At 38.0% G+C, this 21,190-nt stretch overlaps 1 protein-coding gene across 4 annotated transcripts in view; it reads right to left on the reverse strand.

Annotated features, from left to right (window-relative positions):
- The window catches only part of CAMSAP2 (calmodulin regulated spectrin associated protein family member 2), a 68,700-nt gene that overhangs the window by 39,198 nt on the left and 8,312 nt on the right, over nucleotides 1-21,190 (reverse strand). For all 4 annotated transcript variants that reach the window (XM_088524371.1, XM_088524370.1, XM_010216202.2 and 1 more), the window contains exon 2: nucleotides 18,161-18,420. In XM_088524371.1, the coding sequence (XP_088380497.1) occupies nucleotides 18,161-18,420 (260 nt within the window). The remainder of the gene's footprint in view (nucleotides 1-18,160; nucleotides 18,421-21,190) is intronic.

The raw sequence follows: 21,190 nt of genomic DNA on the forward strand, positions 1-21,190 counted from the left end.
GTCATCTGTTTTCATTATTTATAAGTTGATAATAACTTGCCAACTGCTTAAGCAAAAGAATGGTCATAGGGCTGATAATAGACAATACCCTGCACTATCAAAATTAAGTTTAATGAACTTTTATCTACACTGATGGAATCCTGTGTCACAACTTATTTACGTGAGCTGTCAAGTACAAGCATTAAAAGTAACTCCAACTTATTTGCTTTATAACTCAGATAGAATGGTCAAAAGGTAAGATTTAATAGTAAAAACAGAAAGAAGAACTTGAGGCAGTTCACATCTATGAACTTGAGAAAAAATTACAAGAGCAAACTTTTTTCAGAGAGAACAAAAGCCAATAAAATTCAATAAAATCTATTTTATATATCATTCTCTTTTAACAAATCATTAAAAAATCATCTCTGAATCTTTTCTGAGATAAAATTTTAAACAACAAAAGCATCTAAGAGATTTTACACGTAAAATAGTCTTTAAAAGTCCTGAGCTCAGCAGGAAGGGGCATCAGCAGCTCCTCAAAGTCCTGCTCAGGACGCGACTGTAATGCAGCATCCAAAGAGCACCCCAGGAGAAGAATACACCCATTCCCCCAAAACCCAAGGACAAGGGAAGGCGCATACCTTAGCATACTTCCCATATGCCACACATCCGCACATGGAGGTGCCGTTCCAAAGACATTATTTTCAGAGGTTCAATATTATGAACTAGCAGAAGACACAACTACTAAAGCAGTAATAAGGGTTTATTTTGTTCTGAGCTTTTTTTTTTTGCCTTTTTTTTTTTTTTCAGGCTCGAGGATATTTTGTTTTAAATAGAAATGCTATTCCAAATTGCTTCAGACCCTGTTGTAGACCAAAAACTTTACTTTCTCAGGAAACTTTGCTTACTAAGCTTTTTCCACCACTGCCTTCCATGTTCTTCACATTTCAGTCTCAGGGACACCAGAACTGGCTTAGCAAATTACAGAAATGCAGTTAATAGATCAATGAAAAAATATTTCAATTTAGTATATCAGTGATCATCAATTTACATTACTAAATTAATAGAATGCAGTAAAAACCAACAGAGAAATTATGAAGATCAAGATGAATTCAACAGTGAACAACTCAGGAAGCAGCATGCTATTTTATCATGGTTAAACTTTGCTATTCAGAGATTTGGGTTAAATCAATTCAAAAAAGAAAAAAAAAAAAGTCATCTTTTGATCATTTCCCTATAACATTACATAGCACTAATACGCTACATGGCACATTATGAAATATAAAAAAAATATTTAAAATGCTAAACGCTGGATTCTTAGAAGTAATTGTTTTGCAAGACACAAACATGCTTTGTATTTCTCTACTACAATCTGTCTGCACAGAGCACATGAGTTTTAATCCAGTAATCTTTAAAAATCTCACATAATCACTAGTAATTTTCTGTTCTCTAATGTAGGCTCCAGAGCTTTATTTTCTACTACAGAATAGTTCAGTAAGCAGCTTACTGAATTGTAAAAGTAAAATTATTGCACAGCATCACTGCTAATGCTTTCTGTGTGCCACGTCATTGATTACAGCCCTGGTTCTGCTACCCTTGAAGAGCTGCCAACAGCTTCTTTAAAAGTGCCGTGGAAAACGTATGCAACACAAAAACACGATACTGTGCACACATATAAATGTTCTCAGATCCTGTGAAATTCAGTCCTGCCTCAAGACTTTTTTGTCAGTAACTCTGAAGGAATTTGGTCAAGTTGCAACACTTTTTCCCCCTTTCACATTGGTGTGCTTGCATGCACTACACACACATTCTTAAGCTGAATTCCTCCAAGAAAATTTGGTGAAGAGCTTGGAAGAGAAACTGAGGAGCTATAAAGGACATGCAGCAAAGGCTGGAGGAGAGGGCAGCTGCATGTCCTGCAGCAAAGTCTCTGCGCTTGAACAAAATAACAGCACTGAAACCCGGAAGCAGTGATCAGTGGCCATCCCATTATTTTCCTTTGGTCTTATTTTATAGCTTCACGTTACAAACTTTGATTTTGGCACCCTGCCTGTATCCTATTTACAGGAAGAATCAGGTGCCTAGAAATAAAACCACAAAGCTTCAATATCTTTGTATTATGTTCTGTTTTTAAGAAAGTGAAACATTTGCAGTTGTCCAGGTTCAGCTAAAGCAAAGAATTAACACAGGCCTGGCCACCCTGCGCACCGGCGGGAAGCACAGGTACGTGAGCAGAAGGGTTTGGAACCTTCCTGCCTAAACTGCTAATTAATCCGTTATACACTGGAGCGCAACAGCTGTTTTTGAAGGACAGCTCAGGCTGCTCAGGTAACCGAGATAACACAGGCCACCGCGCTGACCGCCCGTCTGCCTTTTGCTTCTTGTTAATATAAAACTAGCTCGTTACGCTGGCCTTTTATCTCAGAATCCTGCCAAGGTTTAAAGACACTGAATGAACAAACAAGATCCATGCGGTTGAAGTCATATATCCATATTGATACTTTAATGACAGCAATGAATAATGTGATAGACTGGCCCGTTTACTTACTGTGTTTAACACATAATATTGCAAGGTTGATTACTCATTGTAATTTGGAATGGAACTCAATTCGAGGAAAAAAGATTTTTTTTTCCCTTCCTACAGTTTGCTGGAGAAAAAAAAAACAAGCAAATAAAAACACTTGGAATCACACAGAACCAGAAATGGGAAGTGACCTCAGGAGATCCCTTACTGTCTGCTCAAAGCGGATCCTGGGTTTCTCAGGGATTTGCCCACTCAAATTTTTAATGTCAATAATGATAAAGTATCTCCAACCTCCTTGGGCAACCACCTAGCATCTTCTAACACATCAGTCTGGACAAAATCCCAACCTCATGGAAAACATATGGCTCAATTAAAATGTATGGGACAGACTGTGCAGCTGTCACTTGCCTCACTAAGGGGATACAAATAATGCTTTCTGTATCAAAATGATACAAGATGAACTCGTAACGCTTTTTGTATAAAAAAAATTAAAGGTAAATAACAACATTTGCTTTCCTGCAAGTCAGTTTCCAAAAGGCACTGAAATGATCCAAGTTACACCACGCTGTTCTCTATCACAGTATAAATGCAAAAAAAAACATTCAATGCAAGTGTAAAAGATAAAGAATTTCATCCAGCATAATACAACCTATCACATAAAACTCAAGTTTTTTATAACGTGATGCAAGGATTGGCAGGATGCTACCTCTTAAAAGGGGGGGGGAAAAAGAACATGGATTTTCACATGAGGATTCAATCTGCAACCTTCTAGCTTTTTAATCTGGATGGGCTCCTCTGGATTTCCACCCAAACTGCTTTCTTTAATGGCTACCTTTACACACAGGGGCCACTGCCAACACTTCCCATAGGGGCCAGCGTTCTGCGCCGGCCAGCGCCCACCGTGCTCTATGGAATTGCCCAGGTTTTAGGCGACTCTTTCTACTCTGCTTCCTCCAGAAAAATCCTCCCCAGCCAAACAGCTGCGCCAAAATACAGCATTGCAAATAAAGGCTTCATTTCTCAGGGAAGGCATTTTAATAAGGACTTAAAAACAAGAGCTTTTTGGTTTTGTTGCAAACCTCATCTCCATTTCTGAGAAGTGACTGTCCTGCTTGGTCTAAATGTTTGCCAGATGTCAGAGATATGCTCATAGGTTTTAGCACCTTAAAGCAAAAAAGTTAGTTTTGAAGTTACTGACTCTGAGGCACGAATATTCAAGAACTAGGGAAAATTTCATCCTCTTACATGCCAAATATTATTGTATTTTTATAAAACAGCTATTGAAGCCCCTAGGAAATGTTCAAGAGCTTTTTGCTAAACTCCTGATGTAGAAACCCCTATTTTTAGGTCTGTAACACCAGACTTTCTCAGCCTTAGCTTTCTTTGTTGAGCTAGGAAAATATAAGTCAAAGTAAATGAAAACATCATGTTTCCTTCCAACATACTGCCTTCAAAAGGAGAGAAACTGGGCAGAATTCTCACATGAGTGCAGCGCACGGAACCCCCTGCACTTGCATATGAACAGGCTCTGATTTTTCTTTTCTTTTTTTTTTTCTCTATCTTTTATGGATAATAAAGAGACACCAAGAAAATTAGGTCATTACACTCAGCATAACAATGGCAATTACATTCACAATAGAAATTATTTGTCCTTTCCCTCATGGATTTGCAGGAATATCACAATTGCAAAGCAAAATGTTGCAGTAGAAAGATATAAAACGAAATTGACCTTGTCAAGCAAACATAACAAGTCAGGTCAAAAAAAGAAAAAAAATCCAGCCTCCTACTTAACTTTATGGGCAGCACGAAGGAAATCAAAACAGACACAGAAAATTACACGGATCACAGTAAACCTGTTTTCCCTTTGGCTGTTACTGTAGTACAACTTGCAGAGGACAAGCTGCTGACAAATTGAATTACTGTATCAGGCACTTGACTGATATTTTTTCGTCTAGTGATGAACGGGGTAGTGACAGGCAGCCATAACGGGGCTGCTAAGCAAGGGAAGAGGCCACGGCCACGTTACAGCTGAAGTGGGCAAGCTACACAAAGTCTGAACAAAGTCTCTTGGCTTGTTTGGGGACTCAAACTAAACACCATGCAACACATGAGTTTTTGAAATTCAAGATTTTTATCTTCCTAGCTAACTCAGGACTCTGATACATAATTCGTATTTAAGAAGCAGTGATCTGCAGGCTTCCTTGGAGATGCTGCTGTACCACTCATCTTCAAGAGCCTCCGTGTCCCAGGGACGTCTATCTCCATCACCCCTGCAGATCCCTGTGAGCTTCTCTAAAGCAGAGGGACTTATGGGCTACATCTGCACGAGGAACCACTAAAGACCAAGAGGAACAGTTTGAGAGACAGAAAATAATGAACACAGGAGACCAGATACTCATGAAGCAAGAGTCTAGGTATCTGTTTATAAACGGCTCTTTTTTTTATAGCATCAAGTAGTAAAGTCTTTCTTCGGTCTCTCTGATAGCAAAATAATTGTCAGGGCATATAGCTATTCCAAAAGTTAAAATAATAAAACACAGAATCATGTTCTCATTCCACGTGCATTTGGTTCCATGTTATTTATTTCAAGGGGTGCTACATAATTAGTACCTCTCAAAATCGTCAAGTTAGTTGCAGCAATAATATGTTCTCAATGGAAATAAACAACTATTTTATTTGGCAACACATTACTGCTCCTTTTCTCCCAAAAGCCAAAGCCAGCCAAGTAAGAGGCAGAGAAGACAGAACAGAGAAAAGAGCTGAACAGAAGAATAAGAAGACTAGGAAAAGAAAATCCGTGTATAAAACATGGTAAGTCTTGGCCTCTTCTTTTAAAGGGGGATCATGCATTTCAATGGCTTAGCATTGCAGTAATCACTCTCTAGGAGGCATTTGCTCCAAATAAGAGCAGCAAATATGGAAAGTAAATAGGCAGTAGATGCACTGTGTGTTTTTGCCTGTTTAAAGGCATGTTGCTCTGGCAAAGGCTGGGCAGTTTGGCAGAGCAGCTGCAGCAACTGGGCCACAGCACAGAGCAGACCCTGTGCTGGGGAGCACTGGGTGGCCAAGGGCTGCTGCAGCTGAAAAGAGTTTTGTTTGTGATATTTGGATGACAACATAGTCTGACTGCAGGGGAATGAGATCAAACACAGGCTAAAGGCAAGGCAAAAAAATCAGCCAAACCTCTGGAGAAGTATTGCTGCAAGAACCTAGCTTGGACTAAATGAGACAAAAGCAGAAATTTTTGTTTCGAGAATTTGTCTCAATTTCTGACTGCCTTGTGGTACTCTGGGTGGGAAGTTCAGGTCACTCCCCTCCTGCCCCAAGCTTATCATTAAAAATTGACTGAGATCTGTCCTATCTTTGCAAGCAACTAAGCTCTAAGACTCCATAACCCTTAACTAGGAGAGAGCGAGTACTGTGAAACTTGTCTGAACTGCTATTTATGAGCTATATTACTGAATATTTGGGAAAAGAATTAAAGTTGGTATATCCAGTCTGCTATACCAGAATAAAATGCAGCAACTGTGACTTAGGTCATCCAAGTACCCAGAGAAATAAAAAAAAAAAAAAAAAAAAAAAAAAACACCCACCACTTATCAACCCTAGAAATCTGCCTGACTGGATGAGCAGGTTAATCTGTTCTATTTCAAAAAAAAAAAAAAAAAAAACACCACAGTACTGCAGTAGTACAAGATGAAATGGAGACAATTAGAAGAAAAACAATATATAGTTCTCACTGAAGAGCTGTCATAGCACGTCTACAGGTCACAGGTAACAGGCAATAAGCCAACTAGGGTGCAAATGAACACAATAAATCCAAATCAATAAACAATTTTGCTAAAGATGTCTTTCAACAGATGTTATAGATACTAGAAGAGTGGGTAGAAGTAATAGAAATTTAAACTTTTATTTTAAAATACAGTTTACAATGTTTTAGATTTCCGTTTTTAATTGCAATACATTTTCTTGCCTCTAGGAACTACTAGAGCAAAGTCAGTGAAAAAGCACGCCTGCTTCCCACCAGGTTAGCAACGCATTATTATTTTAATCTTTAAAGCTCAATGTACAGTGATACCACTGCAAGCAGCACAGAGGAGGAGAGGTGGGAGTTACGGTGTGGGAGAAAATGATTTATCATCCTCCTGGGAAAGATATTCCTGGCAAGAGGCTTTATCACAGCAAGCCTACACACGGATCTGCAGGTCTCTGCTTTAGTGGGGCTGTTGCAGATGGATGATGCCCTGTGGATAAAGTAACCCAGGCACTTTCGGAAGCTCCCTCCAAGCACTTGGTTCAGCTTAGACCTCCTGAAACATGCAGCTCTCACCTGACCCCTCTGTGTTTCCCATTTCTCCTCAAACCCGCACCCCGAGAGCGATCTTGCACTACCTCTGTGTGAGGTGACAGAGCAGGCAAGAGCTGAACACAGTCCACAACTCTGACCTGCATTTCTGCTTTCCCTTTGGCAAATCAATAAATTTAGTTCTCTTTCCTGTAGTCGAACCCCAATCTCCAACATGCTTATAACAGTTATAAGAAAGAATTTGTAAAACAAATAACCAGAAGACAGCAGATAGGAGACAACTGTAAGTGGGACAAAAGACAAAAACAAAATATCATTTAACTAGGATTAAACTGAAAAATTCACATCATAGTTTAAATTCCTTCTTTAGAAAGGCTAAGGAAGGTACAAAGAATAAGAAATCTGCAGTGTAATGCCTTCAGGACTACTTCATGACAAAAGCAGTCAGTGATTATACTGGAAAAATGATCGTTTTTCCAGAGGAAATAATGAACACAGCAAAAACTAGAATATTACAGTTTGGACAGGACAGCAAAGATACTACAGTTAAAAGATGCAGTAACAGCAGATTTTAAAATATGATTAAATCAGTGGGTTTTTTACTTTTTAATTTGTTCATAAAGATGGTAGCCAAGAAGAACATCACCTAAAAATAATTAGGAGCCAAGAGCTTCCCACAGGATAAGGAGCAACACCTGGCAAGAGTGACAGGCCAAGCCTGGAGAATTTAGTAACTTTTTAAATTATACTATGTGTTTGTAGTTATTTTTAGAAAGATGGCTAACAGCTCATTTTGTTGATGGCCAAGTATACTCATTGTATTTTAGAATAGGAAATAATGCTCTGCAGGGAAACATCTCAGCTCTGCTCAGGGTACGCATGATGACCTGAGAGACTGATTCAAACAATGACCTGATTAAAATGTGGCTGATTAAAAGCACCTTGAAGTGAGCCCTCCTGGAGGAAACTGCAGATTTTCAACATACCAAGTCCCCTCAGTCAAGTTCAGCTGAATAAAATGATGCATCAAGTAGTTAGCTTAATAAAATATGTATTTACCAAGAGCTTCCTAAAAGTAGATGATATGACTCTACTTGAAGTTCAACAAATCATGGGTTTATTTATTAAGTTCCACTTGCATCACTTACCGAATGTTTTATTTTTCTTCTGCCATTTGCTGCCTATGCTGCTGCTTACCAAGGTCATAAAAGGCAGTCTCTTTTAAACCTGACTTCACTGCCACTTTAAATTAGCTGTTCCCTTTTCTCTTGGGTACAATGTGCCACGCTAATGCTTTAATATCAAATGAATAGTTTTATATTACTCTAAGCAAAAGCAAAAAAACAGAAAAACAAGCAAACACAACAAAAAAGGCAACAGCTAAAATGCATGTCTCTAAAAACTTGCCTTCTTTCAATAATTTCAGCTTCAGGGAAACAAGTGTGTAAAGAAATAAAATGGCCTATATATCCAAACCATAGTCTGCCTTCCACTGAGCTGAGTATCTTTGCCTTTCTTCAGGAAAGCTCTAATTCTGTCTTCTAAAACAGTTATGAATTATTGAGAGCTTTGCACTCTGCCACTTTGCCAATTTCCTGCATAAAATACATCTTCATCTCAGAGCAAATAAGGAGAGAAAATAGTATTATATTTGAAAAAAATCTTTACAGAGGATTTAAAGAGGAACTCTCTGTACAGACTATGCTGATTTTTTGGTAACATTAAGAACACCAGGGGGATTCCAGAAGACTGGAAGATATGATACGATGGAACAACATTTTTGAAAGAATCAGATAATATTTACAGGTTTCACAGCCTTATTCTCATTCAGTGCAAAATAACATTTTCAAAGTCAACAAGGAGTTCAATTTATTTAAGAAAAAATAGACCATGAACTTGAAAAAAATATAGGCCACAAAGTTAAGTTTTAAGTGTAATTGAAAAGTGTAACATTGTCTTTACAAGTGTTTTAAACCATCCAACTCCCATGCACATCTGCTATGTGCAGTCACACCCCATTTTCTGCCTCACATACACGTCCTTACAGGGAACTTGTAAATATTAAATAGTTTTGTTTGTTTTAAAAAGAGGGGTAGGAAGGGGGCAGAGGGAGAGGAAAAATAAAATCAATTCTAAATTGCAAACTGTGCTTTCTTTCCCCCCAACATCATCATCTTTGCATTGCCTTCCCATTATCTATTATAACACCATGCTCTTCTATTTCACTCTAACCCTTCTTTTGCCCAAAACGTCAAAGGTACTAACGTAACACAGCTCTTAAAAATGCCCTGGCTCCTTGCATAAGCTGGCTGCCTTCACAGAACTCCACCACAGAAACCTACACCACAGCTTCACACTATTATTTTGCAGAACAGAGTAAGCAACTTTACAAATATTTATCGCCTTCACAGCATGCCACTAAGAGAACCAAAAGTACAGGATATTTTCCACCAAAGCATGTGCACTAAATATACTGTTTGCCAATATAATCGGTTTCCAAGTTCAGCAGGACACTGTCAGCAGAAGGCAAGATGCAACTTTTGCAACTGACTCTCCAAATGAATACTCTTGTTAATGCAAACTATGGTTTTCTATCAGTTTTTGACACCACTTACTGAGTTTCTAGGGCAGTAGGTTTATGTCAAATGTTACTTGAGCAATTGTGTCAAGATACATGAGTATCCTCTAGTAATAAAATAGGGACTGCAAGTTTATATTTAACAAAAATTCACTTACGGAATGAGATTTAAACATTACATACCATACTATAATTACATCATAAAAATTCAGTGTTCTGAATCTAAAATTAATCCGATAAATCATTACATGTTTTTCCAATTACCACAATATTATTTACTCTGCTTTTTTTTTTTGGATTATTTTCATCTTTTAGAGTTATCATTTTTCACCTGCCACTTCTTTATCAAACCAATCTAAAACAATTCCAATACATATGTCACAACCTAAACTGTTAATGTTAATTTGTGAATATTGACTTCTGTGTCTTTTAAACTGTGCTCCAAACACATCCAACACAAAGCTTACAAGGAGCTCCAGCACCACTTCAGCTTTTCCAAGGCCTTGTCAGTCCTGACAGACTTATATTGATGGTTTGGGAAGGCAGAGAGACATCCAAGTACCATTGCTGAGGCCTGCTCTAAAATAGATACTGCCATCTCAATTTTGAGAAAGCTGCTAGTATCAAAGACACAGCTGTATTGCTGAGATCATTAACATAATAAACCACAACACATACTTGTTCTCTGAATCGCTTCATATAAACTGTAGGTATCTTTCAAGCAAACCATATCACAATTTATTTTGATGATTGAAAATAAAAGCTCAGAGCTTGAAAACAATACAGTGAAACAGATTTTCTGCTCAGGGGCAGAAATAGCTACTTCTTGCTACAGAGAATAGCAGTTGTCTCCCTTTTTAAGTGTATCGTCACATTAAGGCTGTAGCTTTGTTTTCCCAAAGATGTCAAAGTTTTTGGTAAACAGCAATAGCAAATTTTCACAACAGTAATTGCAAAAGCTGCAATTCCTCCAGGGCAGCAGCATTCCTACCCACTATATCTTTTCCTGACAGTTTTAGACTGAAGGAGCAAGTTTAATTCCAAACCTACAGCTGGACACATGCTGGAATGATAGTGTTTTATCATATTCCTGGGGCCAGTCTTCAGTTTAATTTGTTTTTTAAAATTTCCTACATTCTTCATCACAGTGGCTCCCCAAGTATAACAAAGTTGTATTTCTTGGTCCCAGTCATTCATTTATCTATATCAGAATGGAGCATTTTTTGAATTTTCATCTAGAAAATGTAGGACAAAATTCCCTTTATAGATAAGAAAGTGGATAGAGGAAAGCTTACATGCTTACAGTAAGCAGTTAGTTTAATAAAACACACAGAAGTCAACTCATAACTTAATCTACCAAGTCACTAGACAATGTTTTAATATAACTCTTGATTAGTTTATACAAAAGCAATTCTATTGGATTTTACTTTGGTATAGCTTAGCATTTTTAGAGAAGTCAACAATTTGCAGACAAATTAAGGCAATAAAAATTCAGTTTCTGCACTAAAACCTGTCAGTTCTCACAAACGACTAAGCACACTACTATTTACTGCATTTTACTGAGCGTCCAACCACAGAAGAGGCAACATACTACAGAAACCTTACGCTACTTTGTTCTCATAACCCGAGGGAAAAGAACAAACAGGATTTTGTTCAATTCCACACAGTTTACAAGAACAACCGGGCTGAAGGTTGCGATAGACACTGCGACGACTGCGCGTGCTCCCTGCCGATAAGCAGGGCGGCCCGCCAGGCTCCTGCGTGCGGATTAGCAGAATTCCTGGGCACAGCTAGCACGGCAGCTGCTCCCGCGCAGCCGCTCCGAGCGCCATTCCCTGCACACGCAGGGTGCCCCTGTCCCTCCTTGCTGGTGGGGAAGCTCTCCCTGTGTTTACATGACAGACCCATAGCCAGCCTCATTTAGCAGGAGCTATTTCCCATAATAGGAAGCAAGCGCTGCTCCTTAACCGGGGAACTGCCTGCTACGAGCACACGAGATTTGCGGCTTGCCCCTATCCAGCAGCAGGGCATTAAGAAGGATTTCTCTCTACGGAGCTTAAATAAACTGATGAAGAAAGATCTTCTAGGTAGTCTGCAAAGCAATTCCTGGATTCTTCCTTTAGAGAAAGGCTATCAAGCTTTTAACCTATATCAAGAGGCACAGAGGAAGTTCATAGCGGCAAGCTGACATCCAGAAGCTCAACATCCTAAGTGCTGTTAAAATAGGCAGAAAGTGTTCTTTACAAATTGTTTAATGAGATGCTTTTGTTTGTTTAGAATCATAGAATGCTTAAGGTTGGAAGGGACCTCCAGAGCTCATCTAGCTCATCTAGTCCAACCCCCCTGCACACGCAGGGTCACCTAGAGCACGTGGCACAGGACTGCGTCCAAGCGGGTTTTGAAGATCTCCAGAGAAGGAGACTCCACAACCTCTCTGGGCAGCCTGTTCCAGCGCTCTATCACCCTCAAAAAAAGTAAAAGAAAAAAAAGAAAAAAAAAAAAGGTAGAGAAAAATGTTTGCTGACTAGTTTAGAAAAGATTTCCTAACTGGTATCCTCCACAGGCTCCTTTAATTGCTATCATCCTTCCTCCCAACTCTTTTCCATCTCTTGTTGCAGTTCCGGTTTGGATGTTCTTCCCTGCCTTTCCGGCTCTACCTCCTCATTTTCCCATGCAAGCTACAATACTTCACTTGGTAGATACTTTCCCTTTAATCCCTACCAGCACTCCAACAATATCTGTTCAGCTTATTTAGCAAACTATTAAATATCTTAATTGAAACATGTGTTGCAATATTCTCTCCTCATTCTAGTAAAAGATTAAGTATGATGGACATGATTCCTTATTTTAATAAGAATGTTTAAATCCGACAAGGACTTTTACAGATAGAAATGCAATTGCCAGGATATATTGCTGGAATTTTAGCATTAGAATTGCTGGAAAAGACCACCAAAGAACCCCTCTTTGGTACTTTTTACAGTCACAACTCCAGTGTCAGTCGCTCTGCTATCTCCTGCATTAGTTGCTGCACTGGTCTCCAAGCAACCAGACAGCTTTGCACAAAACCCTACGAGTGCTGAAGAAAGTTTTGTGGTTATCTTTACTTCTTTAATTCCTGCTAGTCACATCTGCAGTCTATTTTGGAGCTAGCTCCTACCTTTACTTACCTATAACCCTTGTTAAATAGCTTTCAAAAATTGATGCGGTGTATATGTTTTCTTCACAAGAGAGCTTTCTAATAAGCAGCAGGACTTGACAGCAATTTCTCTTTTCAGCTATGAGTAGGCCAAGACATGCATGAATAAAAGCAAGTTTAGAACAATTTCATTATGTAATTTGATTTTGGCTCTAGCTCAGAAACACACACAAATGGCTCAGTTTGACTGCAGGCCACGCTAGCCAGCATTTACAGTGCAAAAACCTCCAACATTAATAGCAAATATCTCAATCTCAGAAAAGAGCAGGCCTGGAATAAACACACTTTTCAGTCGCACAAAATAACAGAGATAAAAACAAGGCTCCAAATGACTCTTGCTATCACCTGTATTTACTTTGTCCCCCTGAACACACTGCAGACCCCATCCCAAGTCACTGCTGCAACTGGCAGGAAGCAGGAAAAGACAACGCATTCTCAGTGGCTATGGCAGATAGTAACAAAATCTCCAGGCTATGAGTCTACACTAGATGCATGAAAGAGAGGTAATGGGAGACCAGGCTATCAGAGAGGCTGGTAAGGACACAACAAGCTATGAAGCATGTAACATTAACCAGGACCAACAGAGAAACGGGCACGTTTTGCTTGAGGGGCCGCATTGCCCTTGGGATGGCAATTTACTTACTGAAGCGAGATAGTGCATGAGACACCACAAGACCAGCAAGAATACTGGATTATTTATCACTGTTTTCTAGCAAATGAGAGCCCTGCAAGGAACATGGGCACAAAGAGACAAATCTAAAACTTGGAGCATTTAGAGCAGAAATAAAGAGAAAGAAATGAACAAACTAGGCATACCTTAAGACTACCTTATCTCAGCTTAAAATCTAAGCTGCCTACTTTTGTGCGGCACATTAGATTCTGATGAGTCAAAATAAATAAGCAAGCAGGCTCAAGCACTCTTTAATGACTATTTTTGCTGGTTATTTTAATCTTTCCTAAAACATACTTCTCCAGAAAATGCTTATATATCCCAAGTCAGTTAATAACAGATTCTGGTGTTTTAGGCAATAAATTATCTATTGCCTCATATCAAATTTGTGGGCTCATATCAAGAAACTGCAAACTTTTTATAGGCCCTCATCTTAACAAGTAATTCATAACAGCAGTGAAAAGGAAACTTGTTACATCATGTCTAAAACCAGGAAAAAAATTATTTGGGATAGAAGCCACATCTGATTTTTGTTGTCTGAAGGGTTTAGTGCACTTTTTGTTGCCCTGAACAGTTAAGGAATTCTACAGCAGAAAACTGCATGTAGCTGCAAGCTAACCGGGGGAGCTGCTGGAGTCCTTCATCAAGGATAAATATTCCTCTGATGAGATGGATTGTCTTTTCAAATACACATACTCTGTGGGAAGAGACCAAAAATCTGGATTGCCAGCTAAGTTAACTGCTTACTGTCTGCTGTCTCCAAGGAACAGATACAAATTCTAGCTATGGGCACAAAATTGGAATTTTACATGTTACTGCTGAGTTAGTCATAGCCAGAGAAAGAGCAGCACAACAGAAGAGCAAAACTAGTACTGAAGTCGCAGCATAGACACTGCTCCCCCCCGCCCCCTTTTTTAAATACATCTAGATAGATGGATGGCTACCACTGAGCATGGAAAATTAGAGGACAATTTATTATCCCACTGCTATTACAGATTTATTGATGGAGTTTTTCTTAGAGACATTCAATTCCTTTGTGCCTTGGCTGACAATTTTTGAAACTTGGGGAATATTTAAGTGTTTCTCAATTAGAGTTGTTCTGAAAAATAATTACACACAGGTGAAAAAGATCACCACTCAGCTAGTTGATGTTTTTCTGGAAGAGTATCTTCCCAAACCGTACATAAATCTATGCAAAAACTATGCTTTTTGGCTGTATTTTACCTGGCACACATTTTATATTTTCCCATACTGAGGAAATGTTTGGAAGTATGGCATATATTCCTGGGGGCTGTATCTGTATACTTTGTGACTTTTTCCAGTCACTAAGTTTTATTTGAGAAGTAAATAAAATAGCATTTTTAGATATTGTTGTTACAAAAATTTAGAAACCTTTACAAAATGGTAGTTGATTGTTTTTCAAATCACATGAAAATGCTTTTCTATCAATATTACTCTTTCTACCTAATGCTCATCTTGTTTTTCAACATCTATTTGGGATTTCTTACTATGGTCCTGAAGCTTGAAATTTCAATTGGTCCCAGCTCTGACACACTGGGGATAGAGACCAGGCAGTACCAAGTCAGAGCATGGGTAATCACACAGCGCCAGGGTCCCTGCAGAGCAGCAGGGATGCAAGAGACACGGATTCTTTATTCTTTTTCCCCCAAGCAGCAGATGGGCATCACAAAGAGGGCTGGCGTTTCTTAGTTCATCACCAAACGTATTTATTTTTCTCTGCATTAGAGACAAACTGACAGAGATCACCAGCATATCAATGCAAAATGGCTGACCCAATTAAATACCAGAATTATTGTAAAAGAATTGGGCTTTTCCTAATACATAACGCTGTTGGCATTGAATTATTGACATAATGCAGAAAATTGTCTCAGGAAAATCTCCCCTGGCTTACTCAAAAAAAAAAAAAAGTATTCTTATAAACAACCTACACAAAACAAATGTGAAGGACAAGCACGAAGGACATGAAAAGAAAATCCAAACTGCCTGCACTTACGCATCTGACTTTGGAACATTTAAGTCAGTTTTACTGATGAAATAAAGCTTTCTTGAAACGTAAAATTTGAAAAGAACTAAACCACCTCCATTTTCCAGGGAAATATGAAACTTAAATCTTGAGTATTGATTCACTCATATAGCATGTGACAGTAATAAAACAAAATAAATTTTGCGTAATTAACCAAACTGAAATAATACACGTTTTTAAATTTCTATAACCCATCAAAAATCTCACATATGATTTCCATTTAGCAGTTGCTGTTTATGTCAGACTTCTTTTCTGATACAAATGGAATTTGCTGAAATAAGTTTAAGGTTCGGGAGCAAAAACAGTCTGGTTCTTGATTGAGCATCATTTCAAATACAAGCTCTGGACTACTTCTGCCCTATTCAGACCTGAAGTATACACAGCTAAGACCATATAAATTTCAACCTGAAGAGTAAGAGCATAATACCAGGTTCTTTTGTTCCCCTACCAAGATAATGGCATGAGTAGCTGTTATTAAGTAAAAATATTAAACAAAAAATAAACATATAAATTAAATTTTACCAACTTCTAATAAATAGAGAAGAAATAGAGGTATCATTGAAGAGCTAGGTCCTGTTATCGCAAAACGCAATCTTTCTGGGACAGCTTCAATTAGAAGGTTTTAATTAGAAAAAGGCTAAAGAACATTCTACCTTTGTGTTCAACCAAGAAAACAAATATAAAATATCTGATCAAACCAGACACTATACAAAGTAAAACAAAACTGCATATGGAGTCCAAACAAGACTTCCCTCACCCCAATACTAAAGGTGTAAACAAAAGCTTCTGCTATTGCTTTGGGGGCATTGGTTTTGTAAGCATATCTTTCCTAATTTCATTCCACTGGAGGAAACTAATCACATACATACTGATTATATAAAATTGCAGCGTCTCAAATTAGACGCTAGTGTAGCCAAAAGTCTGCCATGACTAACAAGGATATTCTGCATATATTCTGACCCAAATGCATGAAGAATGAAACACACACTAATTTCACTGACTCCTCACAACCTTCATTAGATAAGGTGCTTCCTCGAGAAAGGCTGAATTAATGCTAAGACACAAAAAAGGCAGACTTTGACATGTCTGGATTAGTAAGTATTCCAGTCATGGATGTGGAATAAACCAACACTTAATCATCAACACCACACCTATCACTTAGCAACACGCACACTACAAAGAATCTCAAGTGTGCTGACCACAGCTAAATGCATTATAAATACAGCAGAAATTAAGCCATTCTGTTCTCAAATATCTTTACATTACTCAAAATTGCATTACACATAGGTTCAACCTAACCTGGTCTACCAGAGGAATGGAGGAGTTAATTACATATGCAAACTTCCTGTTCTACATCATTTGAAAGATCTTTTGATGCTGCAAAGAATGACATATTCCTTCATAAGATTTAGAGGAACTGAGACATATGGAACACTGGCAAAAGGTATTGGAAAATTTCAAGGGAATAATTTTAAAATTCCTTCGATATTGTAAAAGCCAGATTTGTAACTCTGCCAGCTTTGCTAATTACATAGCAAGGGAAAAGACTGAGACTTCACAATTAAGATATGCTAAAGCTGCTAGGAACTGGCATATGGACAGTACTGTGAGAAGACATACAAAAACCCTCAGGCTCAAAATATCAGTATTGACTTTGCAGAGATGGCATTGGTGTTTGTGTCCCCTCTTCAAATCCCACAAGATCAAGAGCCTGGCAAAACCTCCAGTGCATTCACTGATCACAGCTTAACTCAGAAAATAGTGCCTTGGCTAATTATATTCCTATTGTTATAAAGTTAGAATCTTAACTATTAAGCAGAAAAGAGTTCTTAATTAAAAAACAAAGTTGTTTGTGAAGAGTTTAGGACTAATATACTAACTTCCTACTGCTAATTATAAAGAAAAATGACTTTGCAGTGGAAATGAATAGGCCTAATACTTCTTGGCAATACTATACGGACAAAATTATTAATTACTAATTAGCAGCTTTTATTTCACACTGGTAAAGGCTCTCTGACTTACCAGTCTATACTGACCGATCAAATATCAGATATTATCTCTACAAACATTCTACCAAGTAAGTTTTAGTCATCTTACACTTTAGTATAATGTTAAAAATAAAGCTGTATTATCTTCACATATCTCCATTTAACAGCAGTTACGGGTCATTAACCATAAAAAGTAACACACAACTTCAAAATGCAGCTGAAAGCAGATTTAAATAATAAATATTCTACGATATGACTGCAATGTCTAGAGTAAGCTAATGGATCACAGAAAATGTATAGAAGAGCTTTATTGGGCATCAAGCTCCCTAGGCTTTCAGTGAATGAAAAAAGTCCCCAGTTTAAGAGCTCATAAGGGAATCTTCATCTATTGAACTGATATTTTAATTAGTAGTAGCATAAAGCAAAGATTTGGTATAAAAAGTCTCCGAAAAACATAGTTTTATTTTACACAAATTTAACCTTTGGAATAAATTTTAACTGGTGGCTACCAAACGTTACTAGGTTGCTGTATGTCATGATTTAGTCTTCAATGCAAGATCTCTAGAAAGAGGGAGAAAACTATTTTCAGATTTTTTTTTAAACAAAGAAAAATTCACCTGCAATCACTACTGTAAAATTGGAATCAAATTGATCATGTTATTGTTAAATTGAAAACATAACATTTGAAACAGTACTCGTACAAAGGAAATATACTTGCATTGACTCCTCTGAAGAAATGGAAAAAACAATAAGCCTCCCAACTAATGAACTCGATCTAACTCTTGATAAAATACTTGAAAATACTGATGCACGTTCAAAAGAAGCAAACATGCACCAGAAGAAACATATTGAACATGGAAGCTTTCAACACTCACCATCTGAATGGGTTTTTTGTGAAGATCTCGTTCGGTCACCAACTTTTCTTGGTCAGTGACATAAAGGCCTTTTTGTGCCAGAGCTTGTATAACAGCATCATGACCTAGAAGTGGCTTTGCAGCATCGCTCTTGAGAATAAGGCTCCCAGCACGGCAGTAGAGCTCTGCCGACAGCAGCAAGTTAACAACAGGTGGCTTAATGTGCTCCTGGTCATACTGGTCAGTGTAAAATGGTTCTCGCAACTCTTCTGGAATGTTTTCTGCAGAGATCAAAATATATAAAGCATTAGCCACTATCAGGAAAGATAGCTACATTATTCACTTTTTACAGGTACAGTTTCAAACTTATGTTAAAATAGCTTCAAGGGAAAGCCAAAGTCTGTACTCAGCCATGATGCTGCCAAAGCACTAGGAAAATTACACACAGAGTTCAATAAAATTAAACTATAAATAGAAACTGAGGAAAAATTCAGAAAGAGTTCCACACTTCAAGAGAAACACAAGAAGGCCAACCTGTGGCTTTACAGTATCATTAATTTAAAATTTGACTCATCCAAATATACGCCCAAGCAGTCTCATTTTCTTTAGTATTTTATAGGTCAGACATATGTCCACTTAAACAAATCCCTGCCCTTATTACCCTAATAAAATGGAAATGGAACAACATACTTCAAACAGATTAACTGCAGGGACAAAAAGGGAAACTATCACGCATCACCCTCCTAAATTTCAAATCAGGAAAGGAAGTTTGCTTACTGTACTGTACTACCTATGGCAAGGATCACACATCGCAGAATCAGTGCGTTTACCTGGGTGTCTTAATAGAATTAAAGGAATACAGAAAAATATACATATACACGCACATAAAATCCTGAAGTGTTATTTGCTTATTTGTGTTACTGATTTTAAGTGGTTCAGCTTTTTTTCCTTTCTAAATTGACAGGTCTGTCACCAATAAAAAGCTATGCAGGATTATGTCAAGATATGCTGAGTTTCCACCCTTAAATTGGAACTACTAGATGATCCACGACAACTTTTTTATATACTTATAGCACAGGACAGAGACACAATATACTTATTGTCTACCATAGCTACAACAGTTACATTTTATCTGATATTACAGCAAATGAAATCAAAACACCAGAGAAGCTGCAAGCAACTTGGACATGGTTTCAGAATTTACACTTCTAAATGAGAATTAAGCATTGCAAGATGCTCCATTTTCCCTGCAACAATTTCAGTCTCCATTATTAAAAAGCTAACTAAGCCAGTAGCATTTATGGCAGGAGGAGCTCCATTCTTTCCCTGCACCCAAACGGAAAAGCCTATTTAACTCCTAGAAGGAAGGAGGGGCAGGGGAAAATACAGGAAAACAGGGAAGCAACTGTGGGTCCTGATGCAGCTCCTATCCCTTCCCCTTCAGCTGGCAAAACGTGTAAGAGCAGACAGGTTTTGAAGGGAAGGGTGGAGTGAACAGTCCAATATGGGTGGAGGCAGGAAAGAGAAAACCAGACACGGCCACCACAAGATAAAGACAGATGATCTCCTTCCTCACCCATATTGTACTGCAGCCCAGGCGCTGCCATTGAAGAGCTGCAGAAGAAGAGCTGGCCCTCGCCCAGCCACTGAGGAACAAGATGTGTTAGAGAAGGCAAGGAGGAAAAAAAAAATTAACACACTTTCTTATGCATTCCCCTTCTCATAAATAATTAAGGATACGATACGACTTTTTACTTGCCAAATCAGAGTATCGAGGCAGGAAGGCAGAGGTATAATTTCTAACTTGGTCAAAACAGAGCTAAAGATTGGCCAGAACGCAGACATTTCTGCTTAGACTACAGATCAAAACATAGTCAAAGCTAATATAGTTGGGCCTTTGAAATAAAAGTCTAATGCCAAACACCATTACTTCTTCTCGAGATAATAAAACTATTTTGAAAGTACTACCAATGACAGCCAGAGATACTCTTGGGGCAGGAAGAATGTTCTCAGCTTGGAGATAATAAACTAGGAAGAGGAATTCAAAGCAATTACAACAGTTTTGAACAGCTCATTTTTAAACTTTCATTTAAATACTTTTGGAATAACTACTTTATACAATGCAGTCTTCCCTTACCACTTCCCAGCTACTTCACTTACTGATTCCACACATCTCACTACCTTTCAGCACCATAAAAAGCAGTTTTAATTAGCTCAATTCCATGCATTATTTCCAATCTATTGTCAGTCTCAGTTCTACACACTCTTGCTTCTTTTCCCTGTTTATATACACATCATCTATTACAATGTTACACTCATTTCTAAGGTCCCTCATAATCCAACACCACTTCACTATCTTATTTGAACAGACAGTTTTCAAACTATCCTCATGCTACAGGGCATTATTGCTAAAAAAAATCTGCTTGACCCTGGAGAAGACAAAGCAAACAAAAGCGCACATCTTTTTTAATCACATGCTAAGTTAAATGGGGCAGGAGGAGAGAAGGGAATAGGACAATGAGATAAAGCCTTTCCTATTTCTTATAAATGCTAAAAAATAATGCAATTGATTGCCTTAAGGCAGGAGAAGACAGCTACATACAGACAGAAACCACGGATGTGCAAAGTTGAAAAACTCCTGTTAAGGGTCACTTTGACCTTGATTGATCTTGTTGATACTGCTTATCTTTTCACTTAATGATAAACTTTTGCTTATCCTTACACTTGTTTTAATGGGAAGGAATCATATTTTAAGAGTTTTATAAGCAAAACTCTCTGCTCGTGTAGATGTGAACTACTCCTTAGAGCACAGCATGAACACTGCTTTGAAACAAGTTATTTGTATTGGTATGGAAAGTGTAAGTTGTTACTGGAAAAACAAACCTTTTTGTCAAGTTTCCAGACTTCCACACAGATGAATACAACCCTTTGAGACTTGTAATTGCTGAGTTTTTCAAAATTATAAGAGTCAACAATTCCAGATTTATGAACTTTTGCACTAAGGAAGTGTAAAAATTCAGAAGTCTTGATCAACAAGGTCTCCCTTTATTC

Source organism: Tinamus guttatus, unplaced genomic scaffold, assembly GCF_059628265.1.
Source record: "Tinamus guttatus ecotype Peru unplaced genomic scaffold, ASM5962826v1 Tinamus_guttatus_pri_ptg000211l, whole genome shotgun sequence".
Taxonomy (NCBI): domain Eukaryota; kingdom Metazoa; phylum Chordata; class Aves; order Tinamiformes; family Tinamidae; genus Tinamus; species Tinamus guttatus.